At 40.9% G+C, this 25,048-nt stretch overlaps 1 protein-coding gene and 1 pseudogene across 1 annotated transcript in view; both read right to left on the reverse strand.

Annotated features, from left to right (window-relative positions):
- The window catches only part of Gorasp2 (golgi reassembly stacking protein 2), a 31,762-nt gene that overhangs the window by 1,972 nt on the left and 4,742 nt on the right, over positions 1-25,048 (reverse strand). The window contains exons 2-9 of the mRNA XM_090342658.1: positions 15,424-15,504; positions 13,361-13,564; positions 12,149-12,235; positions 10,627-10,757; positions 7,647-7,779; positions 5,958-6,081; positions 1,582-1,668; positions 104-214 (exon numbers count right to left, since the gene is read on the reverse strand). Coding sequence (XP_090198784.1) covers positions 104-214; positions 1,582-1,668; positions 5,958-6,081; positions 7,647-7,779; positions 10,627-10,757; positions 12,149-12,235; positions 13,361-13,564; positions 15,424-15,504 — 958 coding nt within the window. The remainder of the gene's footprint in view (positions 1-103; positions 215-1,581; positions 1,669-5,957; positions 6,082-7,646; positions 7,780-10,626; positions 10,758-12,148; positions 12,236-13,360; positions 13,565-15,423; positions 15,505-25,048) is intronic.
- On the reverse strand, positions 19,562-19,865 carry LOC150056223 (ATP synthase F(0) complex subunit j, mitochondrial pseudogene; annotated as a pseudogene).

A 25,048-nucleotide genomic window follows, 5' to 3' on the forward strand; every position in this document is an offset into this window, starting at 1 on the left:
CTTGACCTGTCACAAAAAACCTGAACTAGACAGAGAGGACTGGCCCTCGGGAACACAGCTTTCTATGGGCAGGGTGCTAGGAAAGGAATATGGAGCAACATACCGGGGTTCAGGAGCTCTGGCAGGCTGACTCCTGGCGTGATATGTGGTGCAGGCAGGTTGAGGTTGGGGAGACTAGGGAGGTTAGGCAGTCCTGCTGGCAAAGGCATCAGACCTGAACAAAGGGCAGGGAGGAGCCAAGAGGTAAGTCAGGCCTTCACTGGGGGATGAGAACACCCTTGTAGCACCCACCCCACAGTGTGAGTACCAGGTGCACTTAAAGTGTGATGACTCGTGTCCACTTAGTGAAGTCACAACAAGGTCGCACTGAACAGAAGTATGTCTCTCTACCTACACAATTAGGCAGCTGAGTAAAGGTTAAAACAACTAATGCTTCTGAAAGTCTGGACAAGAGCCATGACAGCCAACTTGCAGGGGAAGAAGGCTGAACTGTTTTAGCAACTATGTAGTTTTCTTTAATGGTTGAGGTGCTTGTTGTTGTGGTGGGGCTTCAACGCTGGGCCTGGGCTCTGTCCCTGAGCTCTTCAGATCAGGGCTACTGCCCTACCACTTGAGCCACAGTGCTACTTCTGGTTTTCTGGTGATTAATTGGAAATAAGACTCTTATGGACTTTCTTGCAAGGTCTGGCTTTGAACCTTGATCCTCAGATCTCAGCCTTTATGCTGACTCAGCTTTTTTGCTTAAGGCTAGCACTGGTTTCTCAGTGGTTAACTGGAGATGAGTATCTCGTTGGCTTTGCTGCCCAGGCTGGTTTCAAACTTCAGATCTCAGCCTCTTGAATAGCTAGGATTACAGAAGTAATCCTTGGTTCTCAGCTTAGCTTTTGTTTGTATTCTAAACTAATTTTAGGCTTACAATTGCTAATATAGTAATACAAATCTCCATGTTTCTATTGCCTCAATTTCTCACTTGTTACCAAGTTCATCAGACTTGACCCATCATCGTGTGTGCGATGTGCACATGCTCACTTGGTTCATAGCTCACTATGCTTGTAATATGACACACTGAACTATATAACTAAAGATAATCACAACAAAATTAGAGTTAATTACTAAAATCATATTTCACTGTATAAAGGGATATTCACAAGAGTGACTAGCAGTCTTTTGTGGGTTGAACTCAGGCCTGAGCACTGTCCTTGGGCTTTCTCAAGGCTAGAGCTCTACTACATGAACCACAGCACCACTTCCAGCTTTTTTTATGTATGTGGTACTGAGGAATCAAACCTGGGTCTTCGTGCATATCAGGCAATTACTTTACCACTAGGCCAAACTCCCGGCCCTCGTGGACAGTTCTAATGCACTGTGGGATTCGAGACATGAGAACTGGCTGGGTAAGAAGCTCCTACACTGTTAACACCTTGGTTTCCTTGTCAACTAAGGAGATCTGTCATTTGCCTTCCTTTAACATAGAGCTAGCGTAGGCAAAATGACTAAAAGCTATAAACCATCATCAGTAAGTGTGAGTTGCTGTCAGACACAAGCACTGTTACTTCATACATCTCCCGTCCCCATGCTTACCTGGTAATGTAGTAGCTGGGTTCAATGGCGGCACAGAAGCAAGGGACTGGTTTATCTGTGGTGGTAACAATGGTACTGTCGGTACACCTGAAATAAAAGAACATGAAAGAAAAAATACAACAAGTCTGCTTACAAAGAATTAACCAACATCTCAGTCAAGCCTGGAGCCCCGATTTCTAGTTGGATCCTGTCTACTACCTTTCCAAGCCGATCCACTCACTGGCCACACCTCTACAGAGATGGGAGCCACTGCCTGTTCAGTGGGTGGAGGCGGAGAAGTAGCCCGGCCTGGTTAAACTCACTAGAGCAGACATTCACAGCTGGCTTGAGCTTGCCAGAAACAGACTGAGAAGTGTGGAAATAGGACACAGGAACTTCTGGCATTCACTACTGAGCTGCTGGACCAGTGGCTCTGGTGAACCTGAGGTCTCTGAGGGCCCTACGGGAAGTAGTAAATGCTGCTCTGTCACATGACAAAGATGCTCAGAATCAACAGAGCATACGGAATCTTAAGAGGTGGGGAGAATGACTTGGCTTCTTGAGACCCAGGTTCCGAGATGCTCCGGGGCACTGCAGCTCATCCCCATTGTACTCATGGCTGCTCTGATAAAGAGCTGCTGCAACACCCATCGCCTCCTCAACTGGGATGTTTTCTGTTGTTGAAGCAAAAACAACGCTGAGAATTCTTCATCTGAAAAATCTAGAACTGCAGACATTCCAAAGTAGAAAACTTTTTTTCAGGGAAAATGTCACTCCATAAGAAGCCAATTATGTGGGGCAAAAATCATACTGCAGATACACTAAAACACTGCATAAAATGACCTGCAGATTATGTGCAAGCTGTATATGAAATGGGAATGAATTTCAAGTGTTTTTTTTTAATTTTAATGAAAACGTTTCTTTTATTTTTTTGCCAGTCCTGGGGGTTGAACTTGGCCTAAGCACTGTTCTTGGGCTTTCTCAAGGCTAGAGCTCTACCTCTTGAGCCATAGCACCGTTTCCAGCTTTTTTTTTCTATGTATGTGGTACCAAGGAATTGAACCTGGGTCTTCATGCATGCTAGGCAGGCACCACTAGGCCAAACTCCCAGCCCAAATTTCAGGTGTTCTATCCCCAAGATATCCCCCTCTCTCTCTCTTTCCATATATATATGCAAATAAACACTTCTGCTTCCAAGCACCTTGAGTACTATTCACAGACTAAAATTTGTCTTCTAGAGCTATGATTAAATATGCCTAAGTATGTTCCTGAAAGTACGAGCTAGCCATTTTCAGATCATCTTATTATCCATATACCCACTACTTTTCTACATATTAGAGGCATGCAAAAAATTAAACAATGAATGCATGAATGAATGGAATAGCCTAGCCCAGACTGCACAACACAATGTCAGAGGCCATTGTCTAGTCTGTCCCAGGTCACTGGAAAACCATGGGCTGTCAGGTGTTCACACATATTGGCAATGGAGAACTATTTTATATTTGTCTTCAAATCTTGGATTAAACAAAAGTAAGAACTCCCCACACTTGCTGCAAATTCCCTCTGTCCTATATATTCATTGTCTCAAAAACTATTAACTAAAACTGGCCAAGAATTGTTTTTCTAGGACTCATGAATGGGCTTCGTTCAAGTCACAAAGCTCTTAATAAGCAGCACTTTTTGTATGTTTTTGAGACAACAGTTCTTTTTTTCCTCCTAAGATTCTGAAAGGAGTTGGACAACTGATATGTTCATTCATTTCAGTTTACTGTCTGTGATGTACTATCTGGCACTGATACATTACACCAGGAAGAAATGGAAACTCAACCTTCAAGAAACTTAAATTCTAGGGAGAAGCAGAAAAAGCAAGTAACAAACATAGCATGTGAAATGGCACTAAGCTCTCTGCAGAAAAATCATGCAAGGACGCAGGACAGAGATGCGGATGGGTTTACCAAAAAGGTCACACTGACTAATGAATTTCATAACCCCAAAATTTTTACACCCACAAAGTTTTCTTTAGGACAAAAAAAAACCCAAAACAAAAGGTCTTTGTGCATGCTAGGCAAGCACTCTACCACTAGGCCAAACTCCGAGCCCATATATTTTTTTGTGTGTACCACCATAGTCTTTACTGGTTTCAACATTACTATGAAAGAAGGAAACACATCAGCTCTTCATCACAGGACAGCACCCACAGACAGAGTCTTCCTCCAAAAAGCAAGAGCATATTTTTATATATCTACTTTTTGGGCTACTTTGCAAGCATTACACTGTAGAAAGATGGAAAAATAAATATCTAACAAGTTATTTGGTATCCAGGTATGGTAGCAAATGGCTACAATCCTGGCACTCAGGAAACTGAGGCAGGAGGAAAGCAACTTCAAGGCCAGCCTGTAGTACACCAAGTGAGATTCTGCCTCCAAAGGAGGGAAAAAAAAAAAAAGACATGAGAAAGGGTATCAATGTTTGTGAAGTAATGCACCTTCTATCTGGTGAATATAAGCCTTCCATTAATTACAAGAAAAAAGAAAAAATAGTTGTTTCTCAAATGCTCTGATGCAGTCCTTTAATCCTATTCTCTGCAATATAAACTCAGTGATCTTAGTGATTTGCTTATAAGACAATGGCAGTATAACTATCAACACCAAGGCAAACAAGAGACTGTGGCTCAAGGGGTAGAATGCCAGCCAACAGAAAAAAGCTGAGTGAGAGAATGAGGCATTGCATTCAGGTCCCAGCACCTCTAAAACAAACAAAAACCCCTCCAAACCCAGAAACCACCAAAAAAAACCCAACTAGAACTTGAGGAGAGATGTCTGCTTTCTCCTTAAAGTCAGAAGAGTAGTCATACAGCCACACACACTCATATTCTAAACTGGTAAGAATTACTCAATCACAGAATGGCGTGCTGACAGACACACGGTTCTCAGCAGAACTACCAGCTCCATTTAGGAATAAACTAGACATGCATCTGATGGGAAGTAAGACAACACCACAATATTATAAAAAGGATTCACACCTTGTTCAAATGGAATAAAATCTAGATCCCTTCCAAATGTATCTACAATCAGGCACTAATACTAACAGGTTTCTTCCAGAAAATATTCTAAGGCTGAACTGTGTTAACGACTGCATAGCTTTATATACCAAATCACTGACATGCACACTCCTAGTGAGTTAATTTTATGGAATGCAATTTATATCTCCATGAAACTGGAAAAGAAACTAGCAAATTGATGATGTAAAGCTGGGCGACAGTGTCCCTCACGTATTCTATCATTTTCTGTGTGTCTGAAATCTTCTATTTCAGCTGGAAAAACAAATCTTTGGGAAATAAAACCAAAACTCTGAAGGGACTGGGATATGAAGCCAGGGGAAACACTGCAGATGTCATGACACTCCCCTTATTACTCCTTGGTGGCTGTGTGAAGGCTATCCAAAAACAAAGTGGAATAAAAGAAAATTGAAAATATGTAAAAGAGCAAGAAAAAATTATACACATTTCATTTGCTATAATGAAACATGTCAGTATTCTACTCATTTAATCATGATTTATTGAATATATGATATCCTCTTGGTATTATGAAGAATGAAAACCAAACAGGAGACTAAAAAAAGGAAAAGGAAAAAGCCCACCAATATCTCAAATTAATTACTGTATTAATAACCTACTAACTGCACGCCAAGGATACAACCAAGAGAACAGAAAATAGATTGATGCAAAAGCATATATATAAAGTTAGAGCAGCATTTGTTCAAAAGGGCCAGGAGGAAAAGAAACACCTTGGCCAGGTGCTGGTGGCCCAACCCTGTAATCCTAGCTACTGAGGCGGCTGAGATACAAGGATTGTGGTTCAAAGCCAACCCTGGCAGAAAAGTCTGCAAGACCCTTACCTCCCATTAGCCACCAGAAAACTGGAAGTGGCACTGTGGCTCAAAGTGGTTGGAGCACTAGCCTTGAGCTAAGAACTCAGGGACAGAGCCCAGGCCGAGTTGAAGCCATAGGATGAGGGAAGGTGTGTGTGTGGCAGCAGAAGCAGAGAACAAAGTTATGAAAAACTTATTGATATTAAGCCCAAAGTGAAGAACAGAACCTAATAACTGAATAGTGCTTGTGTCTACTTTTTAGGAAACAAGTGAGCATTTGGGAATAAACAGCACTGGAGGTGGAGTCCTAATCCTACAAGCTGTGTACTTGAAACGATGCAGAGGGAGGTTTATGTGCTGGTCCATGTGTGTATGTATGTGTGTATGTATGTGTGTATGTATATGGGGATTTCTGTGTTTTCACTGAGCACATTACACATCTCAAAGCACACTGGCATTAAGTTTAAAATGCTCTGTAAGAATATAAGACAAAGAAAGACTGAAAACAACAGGTCATTCTTTCCCACCTGTACTAAGAACATTACTGACAGCTGGTGGAGCTGAGCTAATAGAAAGTCCAGACAGGGCCTGTTCAATTCCTGTAGTTCCTGGTGGTGACAAAGGTGGAGGATTTACTGAAGACAGCTGGACCTTTCGAGATAAAAAGAAAAAGAGAAAGGGAATGACTTAAGTCTGCTTGAAACGATATGTAAATATTGCAGATACACCCTTGTATCAGATACTAGCTGTCCAAAGTTTCACCTGATTTTTGACACATCCGAAGACCACACATTGAAACATCTTTCCATCTGTTACCTCCCTCTTCTAACACTCTGCTTCCAGCCCTAGTTTCATACTGTTAAAGGTCCTTCCACAGTACTCTTAAGAGGGTCTAATCACTCTCTTTCTAGATACCCACAAACGATTTTCTTCAATTCTTAAATACCACCATTTTCCTCTCTGAATTGTCATCCAGTTTTTTTCATCTCATTGTTCATGGAGGAAATGAGCTGGGGCCTTAACATCACGATACATTTCTTAGGATAAATAACTATGTATGTATGTATATTTTCACTGTACAAAGGAACTGCTATCCAGCCAAGTATTTTCTGTGCACAGGGGATACTGGTCAGTGTCACCCTTTTCACTCTCATCCATCTCTTCCAACCCACTTCTTCCCTCACTTTTCTTAATTTTCTGAGTCTCAAGATTTCTAGCCTCCTGAATCCACCTAATCTTTTCTCATCAGTGAATGTAAGTGGCACCAGATCTCCATCATGGACTCTAGTCACCATATTCAGTGTCACTGGGGAATTTGCCAACTTCTGCTGGCTCTCAGCATGCAAGGCTGTGTATTCTGGGTTGTCATTTTGCCCTCTGTTCTTGTCATGTGGAGCAGAAAGCACTGATTCCAGGGCAGGAGCAATGACAGCCACGTCAAGGTGAGAACTGCACTGGCCCTGGCCCTGGCCCTGAGCTGATGGCAGGGGTGGGGTGGGGAGAGCTCAAACTACTCAGTAGAATTCTCTTTGAACTGGGGATGGCCAAATTGTGTACCATATACAGGCAATGGCAGGACCCACAGGTACCCAGGTTTGCTTTCACTTGGTTGTGCAGACAAAAGGAGATTTTCCTGGGATACCTGGGATGCCTGTTCTAATACTTAACTCCTTTTGCTTCTCAGACAAGCTTCCAGAAGCAGTAAGCATCGGCTAGCTCCCCTTAGCACCCACCAGCACGCTGTCCCCATGTAGTTAGGTGTTTCTCCCATGAATTCTGAAAGGGCTCTCCTCTACGACATCTTTCTGTTCCTTTCACTAGTTTCTCTGCTATAGACCCTTTCCCTGAGACTTTCCTCTGATCTTTCCCTTCAAGATCCTCTTATGCTTTTGCATCCATATTTTCAGGATTCTAAATTCAGTCCTCTTAATTCATGAAGATAAATTCTGTGACAATTTTCATCACTATTCCTTGGGTCAAATTATTCTTGCTTTGTTAATGATTTTCAATTCTGTCTCTCTAGATCAGTGCTCACTCCTGAAGTCCAGCCCCATACACCTAATCTCCATCTGGATATCTTAGAGGAACCTCAGATTCAACTTAATGATAATACTTAATTCACTATCTGCCCTATCTCAATTAGTGCTACCATCAAATACACCAACACAGGGAAACTGTTTGGCAGGAAACCTCAGCAGGCAATGAAGTTATCTTACCTCTGTAAATCCATCTTTAAGAGGAGTAATAGGTGGGCCAGTCATTTGTCCTGGAAGAGAAATTTTCTTGCCTTCTTCAAATGGGCGTGTAGGTATTCGATGTAAATAACCATATCCAATGCCACATCCTAGGCTATAAAAATTTTTCGTAAAGTTACTGTTATATTACAGTTTGTTTGAAATATAAAACATGTGCTCTTCTATTATCTTAAATAATGCCACCGTATCAGAGGTCTCCACTGTCTACCCTTTGTGAAATGGTATACTTCCCTTCACCATATAGTCACCACCTCGTCTTCACCTCAATTACCACGACATAACCCACTGCACATTTACTGGTTGTTCTGTCTCTCTCCAGAAAATGTAAAGGCTTATAAGAGGTACAACTGTTTACTCCTTATCAGTTCTTAGCTAAATGAGTAAGTCTTTCCAAAGAGGAACTTTTGTTATATATTATTTACACATTATTTACACACACACACACACACACACACACACACACACACACACACACACACACACACACACATTTTGCCAGTTGTGGGGGCTTGAACTCAGGGCCTGAGCACTGTCCTTCGACTTTTCTCAAGGCTAGAGCTCTACCTTTGAGTCATAGCACCACTTCCAGCTTTTTTCTATGTGTGTGGTGCTGAGGAATTGAACCCAGGTCTTCGTGCACGCTAGGCAAGCGCTCTACCACTAGGTCAAACTCCCGGCCCCTGCACATCCCATATTTTTATATCAGAACTTATCAGAAACCAGTCATGTACATATCTGCAATCCACATTTTTTCCTTCTAATTTATCAGATATCACCACCAGGGGTATCTTTGTAAAAAGATGTGCCCACGTGCTTTGTTCCATAGTCTATTTAGCTTCCCAACAGACTTTCTTTGTCCTTTGGGAAATTACTTCTCTATGGTCTCTGTGTGAATGGTGGTGGGGCTGTAAGCAAGGGTGCCTGCTCTGCCTCATCTAGTAGGATAGTTTGTGGCCAAAGCTGGAACTACAACCCTCTCTCATCCCTTGCCCAGGCACATATCTCAATGGGTACCACAACCCACAGCCAGGAGAAAGCCAGGTACCAAGCTCAAGCCTGTAATCTCAGGAGGCTGTGAAGTGAGAACTGAGGTTTGAAGTCCCCTGGGTAGGGGCTTTTATGTCTAATTAACCACCAAAGAGCGAGAAATATAGCTGTAGCTCAATTGGTAGAGCGCCAAGCCAAGAGCAAAAGAGCTAAAAGATATTGCACAGGTCCAGAGTCCAAGCCCCAGAATAACTCCCCCCGCTCCAGCCCCCTTACCCACAGCTAGAAGAGTAGACAGTGGCTGGCCAACTTCAGCTCTGCCTTATCTAAATCTAATTTGCTTTATAATACATTTCTTCCTCACCATCACAACTACCATTTTCACTGGACTGAATCCTCAAGTTTAGAGGAAGAAAGAAAGACTTAATTTTTGTCAGTATTAGGGTTTAAACTTAGGTTTTTAAGCTTATAGCAGGTGCTCTTCTACTGAGCCACCCTGCTAGTCCAAAGATTAAATAACCTAAACTTATCAATGATAGCAATCCAGGCAAGCTACATTCTAAAACACTAATGCAAACTAAGTGATGATAAGGCAACAGCAAGAACCTCTGTAAATTTAAAGATACCCAAAGAATGAAATTAAGAGAAATATGATATGAGAATGACATGTGACCAGGCATCGGTGGCTCATGCCTATAATCCTAGCTATTCAGGAGGCTGAGATCTGAGGATTATGGTTCAAAGCCTGACTGGATAATAAAGATCTGTGAGACTCATTGCCAATAAACTACTCAGAAAAAGCCTGAAGTGGTGCTGTGGCTCAAGTGGTAGAATACTAGCCTTGAGAAAGCTCAAGGACAGTGCCCAGGCCCTTAGTTCAAGCCCCAAGACAGGCAAGGGTGGGGGGGAGAATGATGTGGTCGGCGTCTGAGGAAGAAATGATAACAGCCCGTGATATTCTGAGTTCACTGTCAGAGGAGACACAGTAAAGGCCTGTCCGAACATGCCACTATCTTTGCTCTGGATTTCATCATCCACAGATTCTCTTCCATAAGGAAGCACCGATTTATTCTGAGTATTCTTTCAACTGGGGAGGGCATACTTTGTACTGTGAAAATCTGCCACTTAAGTGGAAATACAAATTACATTTATTTGGGGCAGGTCCTCTGAAATGGATCACTTTGGGATGTCTTTAGGACATCATATTTCTGATTGTTTATAAAGCTTGGGAAATGGGCAGTGATAATCTGGTTAAATATTGCCACAGACAGGCTGGATTCTTGGACGATACCACTATCTTACTTTTCTTGAGTCACAATTGTTTAAAACTATGGTGGTGAATACATTTAGCAGAGATTCTCAGGCACTGAGGTTTTATATAAAGATGCTGGGAGCTCATGGAGCCTTTCCTACAACCAGATCATCCTTTTTGCAGCAAGGGTTACAACTTTTACCAAACATATGGAACATTTCAAACTACATTTTTCTGTAACTAAGGCTTATGCTCAGTACTTTGAAAAAAAAAATGTATTGGTTAGTTTTTTTACATCAGTACAGAAAGGAATTTTTTTTTTGTGGGTCATGGGGCTTGAACTGTGGCCTGAGTGCTGTCCCTGAGCTCTTCAGCTCAAAGCTAAGCCCCACTTCCCATTTTCTAGAGGTTAATTGGAGATAAGAGTCTCATGGGCTTTGTAGTGCCCGGGTTGGCCTTGAACCATGATCCTCAGATCTCAGCCTCCTGAGTAGCTAGAATTACAGGCATGAGCCATCAGACCCAGCCAGAAAGGAATTTTAATACAGATACTTTGTTTCTTAGTTATGTGCTTTTAAAAATATTTTTCAGTATTTTGGGTTAACATTTTGAGGGGCCTTATAACAAAATAGTAACATGTCAAACTAAAAGCAATATAACCCACCTGACTGTGAAGTATAATTTAGTCTCAAATAACCTTACCTGCCTTCTCCACCCCAGGCAGAATTTGGTGTAATAATCACTTCACGACAGTTATCAGTGTCTGTGTTATATACGTAAAGCTTCAGTGGTTTTGCTTCATGTGTTTCAATAAGACTGAAGAGATCTTCAGACTGCACAAGCATCAAAGGAATAAAAAAGCATTTCTGAATAGTGGTTCTCAAACCTAGATCCTCTCAAATCACCTGGGAAACTTCCTCTAAAACTCAATTTCTCACTGGGTAATAGTGGCTCATGCCTATAATTCTAGGTACTCATGTAGTTGAGATCTGAGTTTGACAATTTGAAGCCAGCCTGGATAAGAAAGTCCATGAGACACACATCTCTAATTAACCACCAAAAAGCTGGGAGTGGAGCTGTGGGCTCCAGTGGTAGAGTGCTAGCCTTGAGCACAAAAGCTCAGGAGCAGCACCCATTCCCTGAGTTTAAGCCCTGGACAAACACAAGAGGGGGGGAAAAAAAAAAGAAAGAAAGAAATTCAGTCCAGAAAAATGAAAGAGATGTCTGGCCAAAGGAAGTTTTAAGGTTACCTTTGTCACCCAGCACTCTACCACTAGGCCAAACTTCCGGCCCTTCTGTGAGACTCTTATTTCTAATTAATCACCAGAAAACCAGAAATGGCGCTATGGCTCAAATGGTAGAGTGCTAGCCTTAAGCTGAAGAGCTCAGGGACAGCGCCCAGGCCCACAGTTCAGGCCCCATGACTGACCCCCCAAAAAAATATCAAGTTTAATTCAAGTTACAATTCAACATATTAATTCAAACAAAGCTGCTAGGTGTAAGGCCTTGGGTCTGGTTCCTGAAGATTTACTCTACACTCACTGATTCTTCTACTTAAAAGTTTTACATATTCTGCTTTTTCCCCCCTTTATTAAAGCTTTATCTAGTCACCTTACTTTTCTTTCAATTTGACTTAGTAATGTAATTCTACTACTAATAGATGAGGAAAAGGACCTAACTAACATAGCTGAGCTAATTTTGTCACTTTAAAAAATGAAGGCAGGGCCGGGAGTTTGGCCTAGTGGTAGATTGCTTGCCTAGCATGCACGAAGACCCGGGTTTGATTCCTTGGCACCACATATATAGAAAAAACCGAAATGGTGCTGTGGTTCAAGTGGCAGAGTGCTAGCCTTGAGGAAAAAGCCCAAGGACAGAGCTCAGGCCCTGAGTTCATGCCCCAGGACTGGCGCAAAAAAAAAAAAAAAAAAAAGAAGAAGAAGAAAAAGAAAAAAAAAGAAGGCAGGTGATGCCCAGCACCCCCAAACTTAACAATGAAAGTGAGTTTTGGTTTAGCTTGTGTCCATCACACATGGAATTTGTGGCAAATGCCATGTATATATGGTTTTGCTCAGCTGTGCTACAATGATCCTCTTATAAGTTCCACTGAACACCCTCTTCACACATAAGCTATTTAAGTGTAAAAAATCAGATATCCTTCTGAACTAAACTACAAACAAGGAAATAGGACCTAATTTCTACACTCATTAATAGACATACTCATTACCTCATTCATGACCATATCTGCTCCGATGATGTAATCGCTGTGCGGTCGAAGTCCTGCTAGCGCCGCGGGAGAATTTGATTCCACTTCCTAGGAAAACACAACACACACCTCAAATTAAATATGGATAAATTTAACATGTGTGTAATAACTGACACAGTTCTTCAGTACAGCAATTTAAAATCCCCCCATATTTCTGTCTTGTTAGCAATTATGTTACATAGGGAGCTGGGTGCTGGTGGCTGACACCTGTAATCCTAGCCCCTCGGGAGGCTGAGGTCTGAGGATCATGGCTTGAGGCCAGCCCAGGCAGGAACGGCCATGGGACTCTTGCTCCAATTAAATACCAGAAAACCAGAAACAGAGCTGCAGCTCAGAGTGGTAGAGCACTAGCTTTGAGTGAGAAAATTCAGGGCCCGAGTTCAAGCCCCACGATGGAAAAAAAACAAAAACAGAGAGGAAGGATGAGGGGGGGGAGGGAGGGAGAGGGAGAGAGAAACAAACTAGGAAAAAGATATATTTTAAAACTTCTAAGGATAAAAGTTACAAAATATTTGTACTTAAACTGTATCTGTAGTTATCTGCTTTAACATATGTACCTTTCCTCTAATAAATAAACAGAAAGAGTTCTCTAAGAGGTATGATGACATGCCTATCATCTGAGCATTTAAGGAGCTGAGATGGGAGGACCAGTAGTTCAAGGCCAAGTAGGGCTATACAGTGGGACTTTACCTCAAAATCTAAAGCATGGTTAGACTTCTATATTTGCTTCTCTTCTTCGAGTCTTTTCTTTTTCTTTCTTTCCTCCTCCTCTTATCTCCCCCGGCACCCCTCCACCCCCCGCCAGTCGTGGGACGTGAACTCAGGGCCTGAGCACTGTCCTTGGACACTTTTTGCTCAAGTCTAGCACTCTGCCACTGAAGCCACAGTGCCACTTTCAGCTTTTTCTGTATCTATGGTTCCGGGGAATCAAATCCAGGGGTTCATGCATGTGAAGCAAGCATGCTACCACTAGGCCACACTCCCTGCCCTCTTCTTCAGGGTAAAAAAAAAAAAAAAAATGTTGTATTTAAAAAGCAATGGATACTGATTTTCAGAAACTAAAACTGGCCCAATAATAGTACCTGTATACCTGCCCACAGTGCAGGCCTATTATACTATTTCACCTTTCCATAGCTTCTTATACTACAAATAACAGTTAATGTCAGTACCTACCAGCACATGCCACACGTTTTCATTTGCCCCATCAAAGCTGCAGAAACGAATGCTCACTCCCAGCAAGCCCTGGCCGCCCCACAAGTTGCTTGGTGTGACTGAAGTCTCCCGCAGCTCTAGGGTTTTGCTGCTGTAGATGAGCATTTTTACAGGCTTTTCAACATTTGCTTTCAATAAATCCTTAAGCGTATCATTATCTTTATTCTGTAGACAGACAGAAATCATATTATATTGCTTAATCAATCATAAGTTTTTTTTTTGCCAGTTCTGGGCCTCGAATTCAGGTCCCGGGCCCTGTCTTTGGGCTTTCTCAAGGCTAGAGCTCTACCACTTGAGTCACAGCACCATTTCTGGCTTTTTTCTAGGTATGTGGTACCAAGGAATTGAACCCAGGTCCTCGTGCATGCTAGGCAAGCACTCTACCACTAGGTTAAACTCCGGGCCCCTGATTTTTTTTTTTTGCCAGTCCTGGACTTGGGCTCAGGGCCTGAGCACTGTCCTTGGGTTTTCTCAAGGCTAGAGCTATACCACTTGAGCCATGGCACCACTTCTGGCTTTTTTTCTATGTATGTGGTAGTGAAGAGTCGAACCCAGGTCTTCATGCATGCTAGCAAGCATTCTACTAGTAGGCCAAACTCCCTGATCATATTTTTATTGCTTAATAAAACCTCAATGCTAACTATGCTTACAGTGAACATCCTATAATCCCATAAGAATGAGTAATCACCAAAATAAACATTCACCAGACAAATGTTTCATCAACAGTCAAATGTTCCTCCATGTAAAAAAAAAAGTCAATGTATGTGAATTAATGCACCTTCTATCTGGCAAATATCATGTAACCCTTTTACTAATTACAATAAAAAAAAGTCAAAAATTAAGATAACTATGTTCACCACAACTTAAAGCTGACTATGGAAATGGAACTTGTTAGCACAACATTAAGAGTGGTGAAGAAACTTCAGTGATTAAAAACTAAATATGTCAAGAAGTCACAGCACTAACTAACAAAGGTGCCATGGTATTGATTCCCAAACCAAAATATATTCTACTTCTAAATATGCTTAATAATATAGGAACCAGAGGAAAGGGAATGGAAATAGAATGTTAAATGTATTTCATTACATAAAGAAATAAAGGACACTGTGTCAGAAATATTGTTACATAGTAAAGAAAAGTTTTAAAACTGTTACACAAAATAATAAATCAACTCAGTCACTACTGTCACAAAAATTTCCTCTATTAAAAAAAACTGTGCTACTGGCTATGGTTCATGACTGGAATCCTAGCTACTTAGGAGGCTGAGATCTAAGCGCTGTGTTTCAAAGCCAGCCTGTGTAGGAAAGTCCATGAGTTTCTTATCACCAATTAACCACCAAAAAAGCTGGAAATGGTGCTGTAGTAGAGTGTTAGCCTTGAGCAAATAAAGCTCAGGGACACCTCTCAGGCCCCAAGTTCAAGCCCTAGGCCTGCACAAAAAAATAAATAAATGAAAAACAAACTAATCCTATGGGTAAACTGACAAAGAATAAAACTAGAAAAACAAACAATTACACTTAACTGATCCCATATGTCAATAATTTATAACAGTTTGACTTTTTTTTTTTTTTTTTGCCAGTCCTGGGGCTTAAACTCAGGGCCTGAGCATTGTCCTTGGGTTTTCCTCAAGGCCAGCTCTCTACCACTTGAGCCACAGCACCACTTCTGGCTTTTTCTATGCATGTGGTACAGAGAATTGAACCTGGGTCATCGTGCATGCTAGGCAATCATTCTGTCACTAGGCCAAACTCCTGGCCCCATAACATTTTTAAAAGGCAATCTTTCACTTCACTTTTTGCTTATAAAAATTAAATAAAGTACAAAGTAAAAGTCTTCAGTGATTCTACTTCTCTAGGATAATCATTGCAGTATGAGTGAGATAAATCTAACACTCTAATATTTAGCAATACATGATTATTTCTAAAATGGATATGCCTTACATAATGTCTATGATGAAATAATAGCCACCCCAGATAATCTGAAAAATTCCATTTTCAAAAAATTAGAGACAAGGCTGAACTTACTAATCTTGAACCATTAATAGAAACAATAAAGTCAAAGAAGGGCTCCAGTCCAGCTCTATGTCCTGGGGAATTTTCTTGTACCTGTAAAAATAAAACAGCAAAAATGAAAAATGAAGTTTAATCAAAGTGTTAGCTTAAGTTTTTTCTTGTTTTTTTTTTTTTTAAATTATTTTTTTTTTTTGCCAGTCCTGGGCTTGAGCTCAGGGCCTGAGCACTGTCCTTGGACTTTCTCAAGGCTAGAGCTCTACCACTTGGGCCTCAGCACCACTTTCCAGCTTTTTTCTATGTATGTGGCACCGAGGAATCGAACCCGGGTCTTCATGCATGCTAAGCAAGCACTTTAACCACTAGGCCAAACTCCTGGCCTATTTTTTAAATTATTTTGTCAGTCCTGGGGCTTGAGGTCAAGGCCTGAGCTCTGTTCTTGGGCTTTCTCAAGGTTAGAGCTCTACCACTTGAGCCACAGCACCACTTCTGGCTTATTCTATGTATGTGGTACCAAGGAATTGAACCAAAGTCTTCAAGTATGCTAGGCAAGTACTCTATCACTAGGCCCTGTTAGCTAAATTTCAATAGCTACACCTTTTCAGCAATAGTACATTAATTTCATTACTAATAAAGTAATAGAAACATGGTAGATTTCTCCTTTTCCCCAGACTCTAGCCATTTTTTATATTCCTTTTTCTGTGGGGCTTTCCCTCCATACCTTACCACCTTCTCCTTTGGGAAAGGGACAATCCTCCCATCACTAAGCAGAAGGAAGGCAAACAGTTAATCATTATGAAGCCCCAGTGGCTCGTGTCTATAATCCTAGTTACTCAAGGAAGCTAAAGAATTGAGGATCTGGGGATAAAGCCAACCTGGGCAGAGAAATCTTATCTTGAATTAACCAGCAAAAAGCCTGAAGAGGCTTCCCCCAGCACAAAAAAAAGACCAAGGGGGCTGCCCCCAGCACAACACACACACACACACACACACACACACACACACGCACACGCACGCACACGCACGCACACGCACACACACTCACACACACACACCTGCAGTGGTTATCTGTAGGCTATGCAAATAATAACACATCCATCAATAAAGCTATAGCTATTCAGTTACTAATTATTCTTAGACTAGATAACATTCCCACAACAAATTCCCCTAATGCAAGTATCAAGATTGCCAATTAATTTCAGAAGTTTTACAATTCCATCACTTTTACATTAACGTTACCTCTTGTCTATGTTTCAAGCCAAATCGCACAATCATTGTCCCAGAAGAACAAAAACTAGGTATTCTTTTGACACAGTAAATACTTATACATTAGAAAGATGCTTTGGTACTTACACTACTGCTTGATCTTGCCTTTACATATGGTTGTGAGACTAAGTCCTTTTCATAAGTAAAACAGCAAAGGGATTATTTATATAGGCAGGAGTTCAGGCCCCACTTCCTTTTGTTTTCAGCTTTTTTTCAATAGGTCTCATGTTTTCCCTGGCCAGCAGACTGAGCTCTTCCTACCTCTTCCTTTCAAGTGGCTAGGATTATAAGCATGAAACACACTGGCTTACTTTTAGAGCCCAGTTTAACTATGTACCTGGACTGGCTTGGCCTATAATCTCCTGTCTTTTCCCCCCAAGTAGCTGAGATTTCAGGCAAGTACCTCTGTGTCTGGCTGGGATTCGTTATTTACAGTTTTAGTTCTAGCAAAAATAGCCAGTACAACTGTTGAGTTTCTTTATACCCAGTTTACTAATATGGCAGTTCTTTGTTACTTTAGTTACTATCCAATAAAATGTCTAGCACTCCAAATATCAGACTTCTCAGCCTTAGATGGCTGGCAGGAGTTATTACTAGAAAAGTAAAGTCAAGTCATAGCTAGCTGAGACTGAGTCACATTACTGGCCCACAGGCAGTAATCAAAGTACCAACTAGATGTGAAGTGCCTCCATGTGAACAGATCGATCCTTAGAAGCCCCTGAGAGTACAGGGTCTCAACAGTCTCTCTTTCCCTGATTACCTAAATATGAATACTAAATGACCACTAATTATCATCTCATTTTAACCAGAAAAAAAAAAAAACCCTAGTTTACTGACTGATTTTGGATTTCTCCCCTAAGGTTGCTAAAAGTTTTACCTTTTAGGGAAAAAGCCTAGTAACAGTACTTCTGTAATGTCAGCATCAACTCAGAGAGTTCATCCCACATTCTCAAGTATAAAGTTTAAAGTATTTGTTTGAAATGGAAAGTTTCCAATATTATTAGAAGTATTGTTCCTGTAACTCAAAAAGAATTCAATAGCTGTTTGTATTTTAAAATAAACTTAATCCTTTCCCTGATTCTATTTTTCCATTTCATTTGCTACATCAATTTCCTCTCTGTTTCTAATGAACCCTGAAATTAATTTCTTCCCCAAACTTATTTACGTCATTAGTAACCAGTGCAATTTTGGCAAGATAGTGGTGCCTTAATTGTTGCTATGAAACCAGCACAGGAAGCCCTAGAAAAATGCTAGCTTTGACTCTAATACCCTTATAGGAAATTCCTTGTATGTCACAGTATGGAAAGATAAACTGAACATCACACAGGTAAATTCTTCTTGCAACACTACACACTGGCAAAATCTCTCAGGCTCCTAATGTCACTAGCATCAGCGACTACCTCAGTACTTTCTGTCCTTTATAAGAGCTCTTGGTCTCTACCTTTGCTTCCTTCAACACATCTTAATTAAAAAGTCTACATATACTTAGCTTCATAGACCATTTAACATTTATTACTGGGCCAAATACCACAGCAATTTAAGATGAACAGGTTAATTTTAAAACTTTACATTTAAGATTATACATATGTATCTATACATATTACACACACACACACACACACACTATGAAAGACTAATAGAGCTTTGGAGCACAGTGACTTGATTTTAAATCATGGTTTTGCCATCTTAGTTGTCTGAGCTTAGGAAAGTTTATTGCTTTGGGCTCAGCTTTCTTTTTCAAGTATGGGATAACGGCACCTATTCAATGTGATAAAATGTATGAAATACATGCTAAATCTCTAGTCTATGATAGGAGCCCACAAATTCTAAGCTGTTTCTCCAAACCGCAATCACCACCTGAGTGGGTAATCTTTCTAACCAGCCACTATCTTCATAGCTATTTCCGCAATAATGTATTAAATCCCTCCAACCTTCTGCAAAAAATAAATATATATATTAGTATATATATAACTATATATGTAGTTATATATATATATATATATATATACACACACACACACTAATAAAGCATTAGATGGGAAGGGGAGATACTTTTTGTCAGTTGTGGCACTTGAACTCTGGTCCTAGGCACTGTCCCTGAGTTCTTCAGCTCAAGGTTACCACCCTACCCCTTGGGCAACAGTGCCATTTCTGGTTTTCTGGTGATTAATTGGAGAGTTTCAGGTTTCATGCACGGGCTTTTTAGTGCCTGAGCTGGCTTCAAACTGTGAGGATTATAGGCGTGAGTCACCACTCCCAGCTAGACACATCATTTTTTAAAATGGATTTACTTAAAAATAAGTTTCAGATGGACAGCAGATCCAAAAGTCAAAAGGATTGTAAGTTCATGCCTGTAATCCTAGCTACTTAGGAGGCTGAGATGTGTGAATCATGGTTCAAAGGCAGCCCAGGGGGCCTGGAGTTTGGCCTAGTGGTAAAGTATTTGCCTAGCTTGCACAAAGACCTGGGTTTGACTCTCTGGTACCACATACAGAAAAAGCCAGAAGTGGTGCTGTGGCTCAAGTAGTAGAGCTCTAGCCTTAAGGAAAGCCCAAGGACAGTGTTCAGGCCTTGAGTTCAAGCCCCATGACTGGCAAAAAAAAAAAAAAAAAAAAAAAAAAAACCCAGGCAGGAAAGTCCATGAGGTTCTTTTATCCAATTAACTATCAAAAAGCTCAAAATGGAGCTGTGGCTCAAGAGGTACAGTACCAGCCTTGAGCACAAAAGCTAAAGGGCATAGCCCAGGCCCTGAGTATAATCCCTGGGCTAGCACACAAAACAAAACTTCAAGAATGCCAAATTTCCTAAAACAGCAAAAAAAAGAAAAAAGAAAAAGGGCAGTAATTACATATATATATATATATATATTTTTTGCATCTTACTGACACATTTTATTCTTGCCACATAATAAGTGGTGTCCTACAAGTGTGTGTACAGCTGTGTTCTGGGTTCTCATCTAACAAAGCTCGCTTCGATGTACTGACCGACTGATGTTTCACCTTCTGCACTCCAAGGAGTTGGTTAATGATGGCCACGAGAGGGCACAGGAGTGGAACCTTTCAAAGCCTTTCTTCTTTTCCCAGCACTCCTGATCTTGTGCATGATGAAGCTTATCAACCCCATTCCTGCCCAGGCCTCGTGGTAAACCTTGTGTAGTAGGGTTTCATGGGGATCCAGACATTTTTATTTTTTTTTATTTATTATTTTTTATTTTTTTCCAGTCCTGGCCTTGAGCTCAGGGCCTGAGCACTGTCCTTGGACTTTCTCAAGGCTAGAGCTCTACCATTTAAGCCTCAGCACCACTTCTGGCTTTTTTCTATGTATGTGGTACCGAGGAATCAAACCTGGGTCTTCGTGCATGCTAGGCAAGCACTCAACCACTAGGCCAAACTCCCGGCCCATCCAGACATTTTTAATAAAGCTTTGAAGTATTTCGACAGGATCAAGGCTCAGATCCTCTATCCATTTTTTAAAAAGACAAAAACTGATTTACTGCACTACACTAAGAACTTGCATTTCAGAAAGGGAATGAGCAATTAAGATAGTGGAAAGATATACTACATATCCAACAGGGTATCAATAACAAGAACAAGTCTTGAACAAGTATAGATCACTAAGGGTGCAGTAGAAGCCACACATGATGTTACTTCTCATTCACTAGAACAGCAAAAATAAAAAACGACAACAGCAAGTGTTGGCAAGGATGTGGAGTCCTGAACTAGAGCTAGTCTCCTCCTGCTTTCCTTCCTTCCCTTCTTCTTATAATACCTCACTGTTACTTTACTTACCACTGTGACCAAACACTTGACCTAAAAACTTAAGGGAGGTAGGGTTTATTTTTATGAAGGAGGTGTCATTGAAGGCAGGAGTTCTGCAAGAGCAGTACATGTCATCAAATACAAGAAGCAGACAAAGCCGGGGGTGGTAGCTCACACCTGTAATCCTAGCTACTCAAGAGGCTGAGATCTGAGGATCAAGGTTCAATGCCAGCCCAGGCACAAAAGGACCTGAGACTCTTATCTCCAATTAACCTCCAGAAAACAGGAAGTGGGGCTTGACTCAAGGGTAGGGTGATAGCCTTGAGCTGAAGAGCTCAGGGACAGCTCTCAGGCCCAGTTCAAGCACCATGACACCTCCCCACTCTCACCCCCCCCAAAAAAAAGAAGCAAAAGGGAATACAGCACCCAAAGATATATCACCAGTGACCCAACTATTTTTCACTACCTCACAATGATGTAAATCAAATTCTGAGCCCATGAAAGAAGAAATCTGTTTTTTAGGTCAGAGACCCCATAATCTATCCCTTGAAATCTTCAGACACTTTCAGAAATATGCTTTTCTTTCCATATATTTTTTATTGTAATTAATAGAAGGGTTACATTATATTCACCAGATAAAAGGTGTATTACTTCACATACATTGATACCCTTTTTCATGTCTTGGTCCCCATTTCCCTCTCCCCACCCCCGCCCCTCATCTTGTTTTCCCCTCTTCCCTATCCGATTCAGAAATATGCTTTTCTTATCTCCTAGGTGTTTCTCAATCTAATCAAAATAAACGATCACAAACTGCATGTCAGTGGCTCTTATCTATAAGAGTCACTTATAACTACTTAGAACTTATAACTACCAAGGAGGTTGAAATGTGAGGATCACAGCTTGAAGCCAGATCAAGCAGCAAAGTCCATGAGATTGTTATCTCCAATTAATCTCTCCCACATACCACCCCCGCCCTCCAAAAAAAAAAAAAAAAGCTGGAGATGGAGCTGTGGCTCAAGTGGGAGAGCACTCATATGGAGCAAATAATCCCAAAACAATGCTCAGGCCTTGACTTCAAGCTCTAGTACCTATACCAAAAGAAAAAAAAAAAAACAGTTTCACCAGCACAGCATCCACCTGTTTTCCAGAACTAAGTTCAAATAACACTACTGTATACTATATTTGTCACTCCCCACCAACCCTCTTCTCTCTTTTAATTCTTCAACTGGAAAAGGAAGGATTATAGAAAGGAAATGTCATGCTACTTTCTGAACACAGGAGGCTAACTGGAGTTTTGCTGTATCACAGGTCCTTTCTTGTAACACATAATGACGCTGTCTATCCTACTATCTTCCTGGCCTTTAAAAGTAATAGAAATGTTAAATAAAAGAGCAAACAAACTCAACTTAAATGATGCCAAGTCATTACACCTGAACAACCCCAAGTGCACACAAAATCACTCATATTGCCAGGCACCAGAGGTGCACACCTGCGACCCTAACTACTCAGGAGGCTGAGATCCATGACTGCAGTTTGAAGCCACTCTGTGCAGGAAATTCTGTGAAGCTCCAATTAACCATCAAAAAGCCAGATGTGAAGCTATGTATGGTTCAAGTGGTAGTGCACTAGCCTTGAGCAAAGAAGCTCAGGAACAGCATGCAGGCCTGAAGTTCAAGCCCCAGGATCATACAAAACTAAAAACCCCAAACCCCAAACCCAAAACCAAAAAAAACAACCTTTCAATGATACAATAGGTGCATATTACGTAATCAAAATGATGGAAAAAGATTTGCAAATGTAGTACAATAAAATCAGACTTCAGCTAGACAGCTAGACATTGGTGGTTCACACCTATAATCCTAGCTACTCAGAAAGATGACAACATCTGAGTATCTTAGTTCAGACCCAGCCTGGGCATACAGATTCTCTGAGGTTCTGAGATTCTTTTTTTTTTGGTCAGTCCTGGACTTGAGCTCAGAGCCTAAGCATTGTCCTTGGACTTTCTCAAGGCTAGAGCTCTACCACTTGAATCTCAGCATCACTTCCAACTTTTTTCTACATATATGGTACCGAAGAATCGAACCCTGGTCTTTGTGCATGATAGGCAAGCACTCTACCAGTAGGCCAAACTCCCGGCCCCTGAGATTCTTATATCCAATTAACTACCAAAAAGCCAGAAACAGAGCTGTGGCTCAAATGGCAGAGTGTCAGCCTTGAATTAAAACAAAACAAAAAAACTAAGTGACAGCACCCAGGCCCTGATTTCAAGCCCTAGTACCAACACAAAAGCAAACCAAACCAAACCAGAGGATCCTTCAAAATTAACAGGCACCACATATGTATATGTGCTCCAAAGATTAGAATTAATGGGTCAGACCTGATTCAAATGTATGTTTTAAGTAGTTACAATGGCCATTATACCACTGGTACTCAGGAGTGAGGAATGTTAGCAATCAGGTATTATCTAACATTTAACTGCATTTTTTATCCCTGATTCTACACTAAGTACTTTACATGTAATATCTCACGTAACACACAAGATAATCAGTATCTACAGGATAATGAATAGGTCAACAGTATTTTAAATTTTTAATGAAGAGACTTAACAGCAGTTAATTGTTTTCAAAGTTCAGAAAGTCACAAATGGGCAACAAAGTGATGAAGCAGGGACTAAAATCCAGTTCCCAAGTCTGGTCTCGGTGGTCTAGTATAACAGTCTCTCAGTGTGTTCATGTCACAAGATGACATGGTTCTTTAGTTTTGAAAACCTTTCTGAATGATCTCATTGGTGCTAGAAAAAAAACATGGGTGATGAGAAAGGAGGGAGGGAGAGAATAAAAGCCCAGCACCATCCTTTATAGGTTATAGTAAACTGAAATGAAAAGTGTGACTTGAAAAAAGGAACAAGTCATCTCACTTGATAATCATACCTCCCTCAGCAATTCAGCCACATTTCCAAAGCACATTCCAAGAGTTCACAAATATTTTCTGGTTCAGACTGTTAATAATTTATTAGTAAAATTCAATCAAAATAATCTGATCCTTGTGGAATATTAAGGCCAGCAAAATAAATCTACTGGTGTTAGTGGTTACTCATCCTTATGAAAATTTCAGAGGAACTATCAGAAAGCACTGTTACATGTCTGGCCCAGAAGCAGTAGAACCAGTACTGACTGAGTGAGCATCTGCTCCTCACTCCAACCAAGGTCCCTGTGGGTGTCCTGAGGATGTACTACCAAGGCCTCAGAACAGAAAGCTCAAGTTTAATGTCAAAGTTCTTGAAAGTGTCCCGTAAAAGGCTCATTTATACAGAGTTGCATGGCTTTAGTAAATAGATTTTCATCATAATAAGTAAGCCAGACCAAAGAAACATAGGTTCCATGGTTTCCCTCATTTGTAACAATTAGTATACATTCAGGATTATACTAGCAGAGGATCACAATGGTCATATAGGATGAGACTAAACAAAATGAACTGTAGGATATGGAAACAAGAGGTTTTATCTTTGTGATTGCTGTTCTTAATGTACTATGTGAAGATATCTCTTGTTTCTTTTCTCCTTAAGGTTTATCTCATGTTGTTACTGTATCTGACTTTGGTACTTGGTATATTGTATATACATTTATTTGTGTATTTGAAACTAGGATGATAAGGGAAAAACAAGATGAGTTGAAGGGGGTGGAGGCAGGGAAAGTGGGAGAAAACATGGGAAGGGGTATCAATGTTCAAGAAGTAATGTACCCACTATCTGATGAATGTAACTGCAACCCCTCTGTAATCAACCCAACATTAAAAGAAAATTTTAAAAAAATGAATTTTTACCCCTGACAATAATTTTTAAAAATGTGTATGAGTTCAAGGACTTAGCCTTTTATGAAGAGAATAATTTTAGGCATAGGGCAGAATCTTCAGGCAGTGTTTGGTTAATAAAGCTTTCTAGAAGGGGCTGAGAGTTTGGCCTAGTGGCCTAGCATGCATGAAGACCGGGGTTCGATTCCTCAGTATCACATACATAGAAAAAAAGCCGGAAATGGTGCTGAGGCTCAAGTGGTAGAGCTCTAAACTTTGAGAAAGTCCAAGGACAATTCTCAGGCCCTGAACTCAAGCACAGGACTGGCAAAAAAAATTAAAAAGCTTCTAGAAAACAACATCAAATAATCCAATTGATTATATACTCTTTCCAATATGGATAAGAAGGAAGGCTGAGATCTAAGGACTGCAGTTCAAAGCCAGCCAAGGCAGTAAAGTCTGTGACTCTTATCTCCAATTAACCACTGGAAAACCAGAAATAGCGCAGTGCCTCAAAGTGGTAGAGTGCTATCCTTGAGCTGAAGAGCTCAGGGACAATGCCCAGGCCCAGAGTTCAAGCCCCACAGCAAAAAGAAAGGGAAGAGGGGTGTCTAGGAAGGAAAGACAGAAGGAAGGCAGGAAGGCAGGAAAGCAGGAAGACAGGAAGGAAGGAATCCCACTTGTAGCCACCTTTCCCTCTGATTAGAGCACCTCAGTGCTGCTCTGGCTTGCAGGAACTGGCTCAGGGAATGAAGACCTGTTATTACACTGGAGTCTCACCACACATCGTGCCTCTTCCTTCAAAACATCCATCATTCAAAACCTTT

The sequence above is a fragment of the Megascapheus bottae genome, chromosome 12 (assembly GCF_031878675.1).
Source record: "Megascapheus bottae isolate mThoBot1 chromosome 12, mThoBot2.hap1, whole genome shotgun sequence".
Taxonomy (NCBI): Eukaryota; Metazoa; Chordata; class Mammalia; order Rodentia; family Geomyidae; genus Megascapheus; species Megascapheus bottae.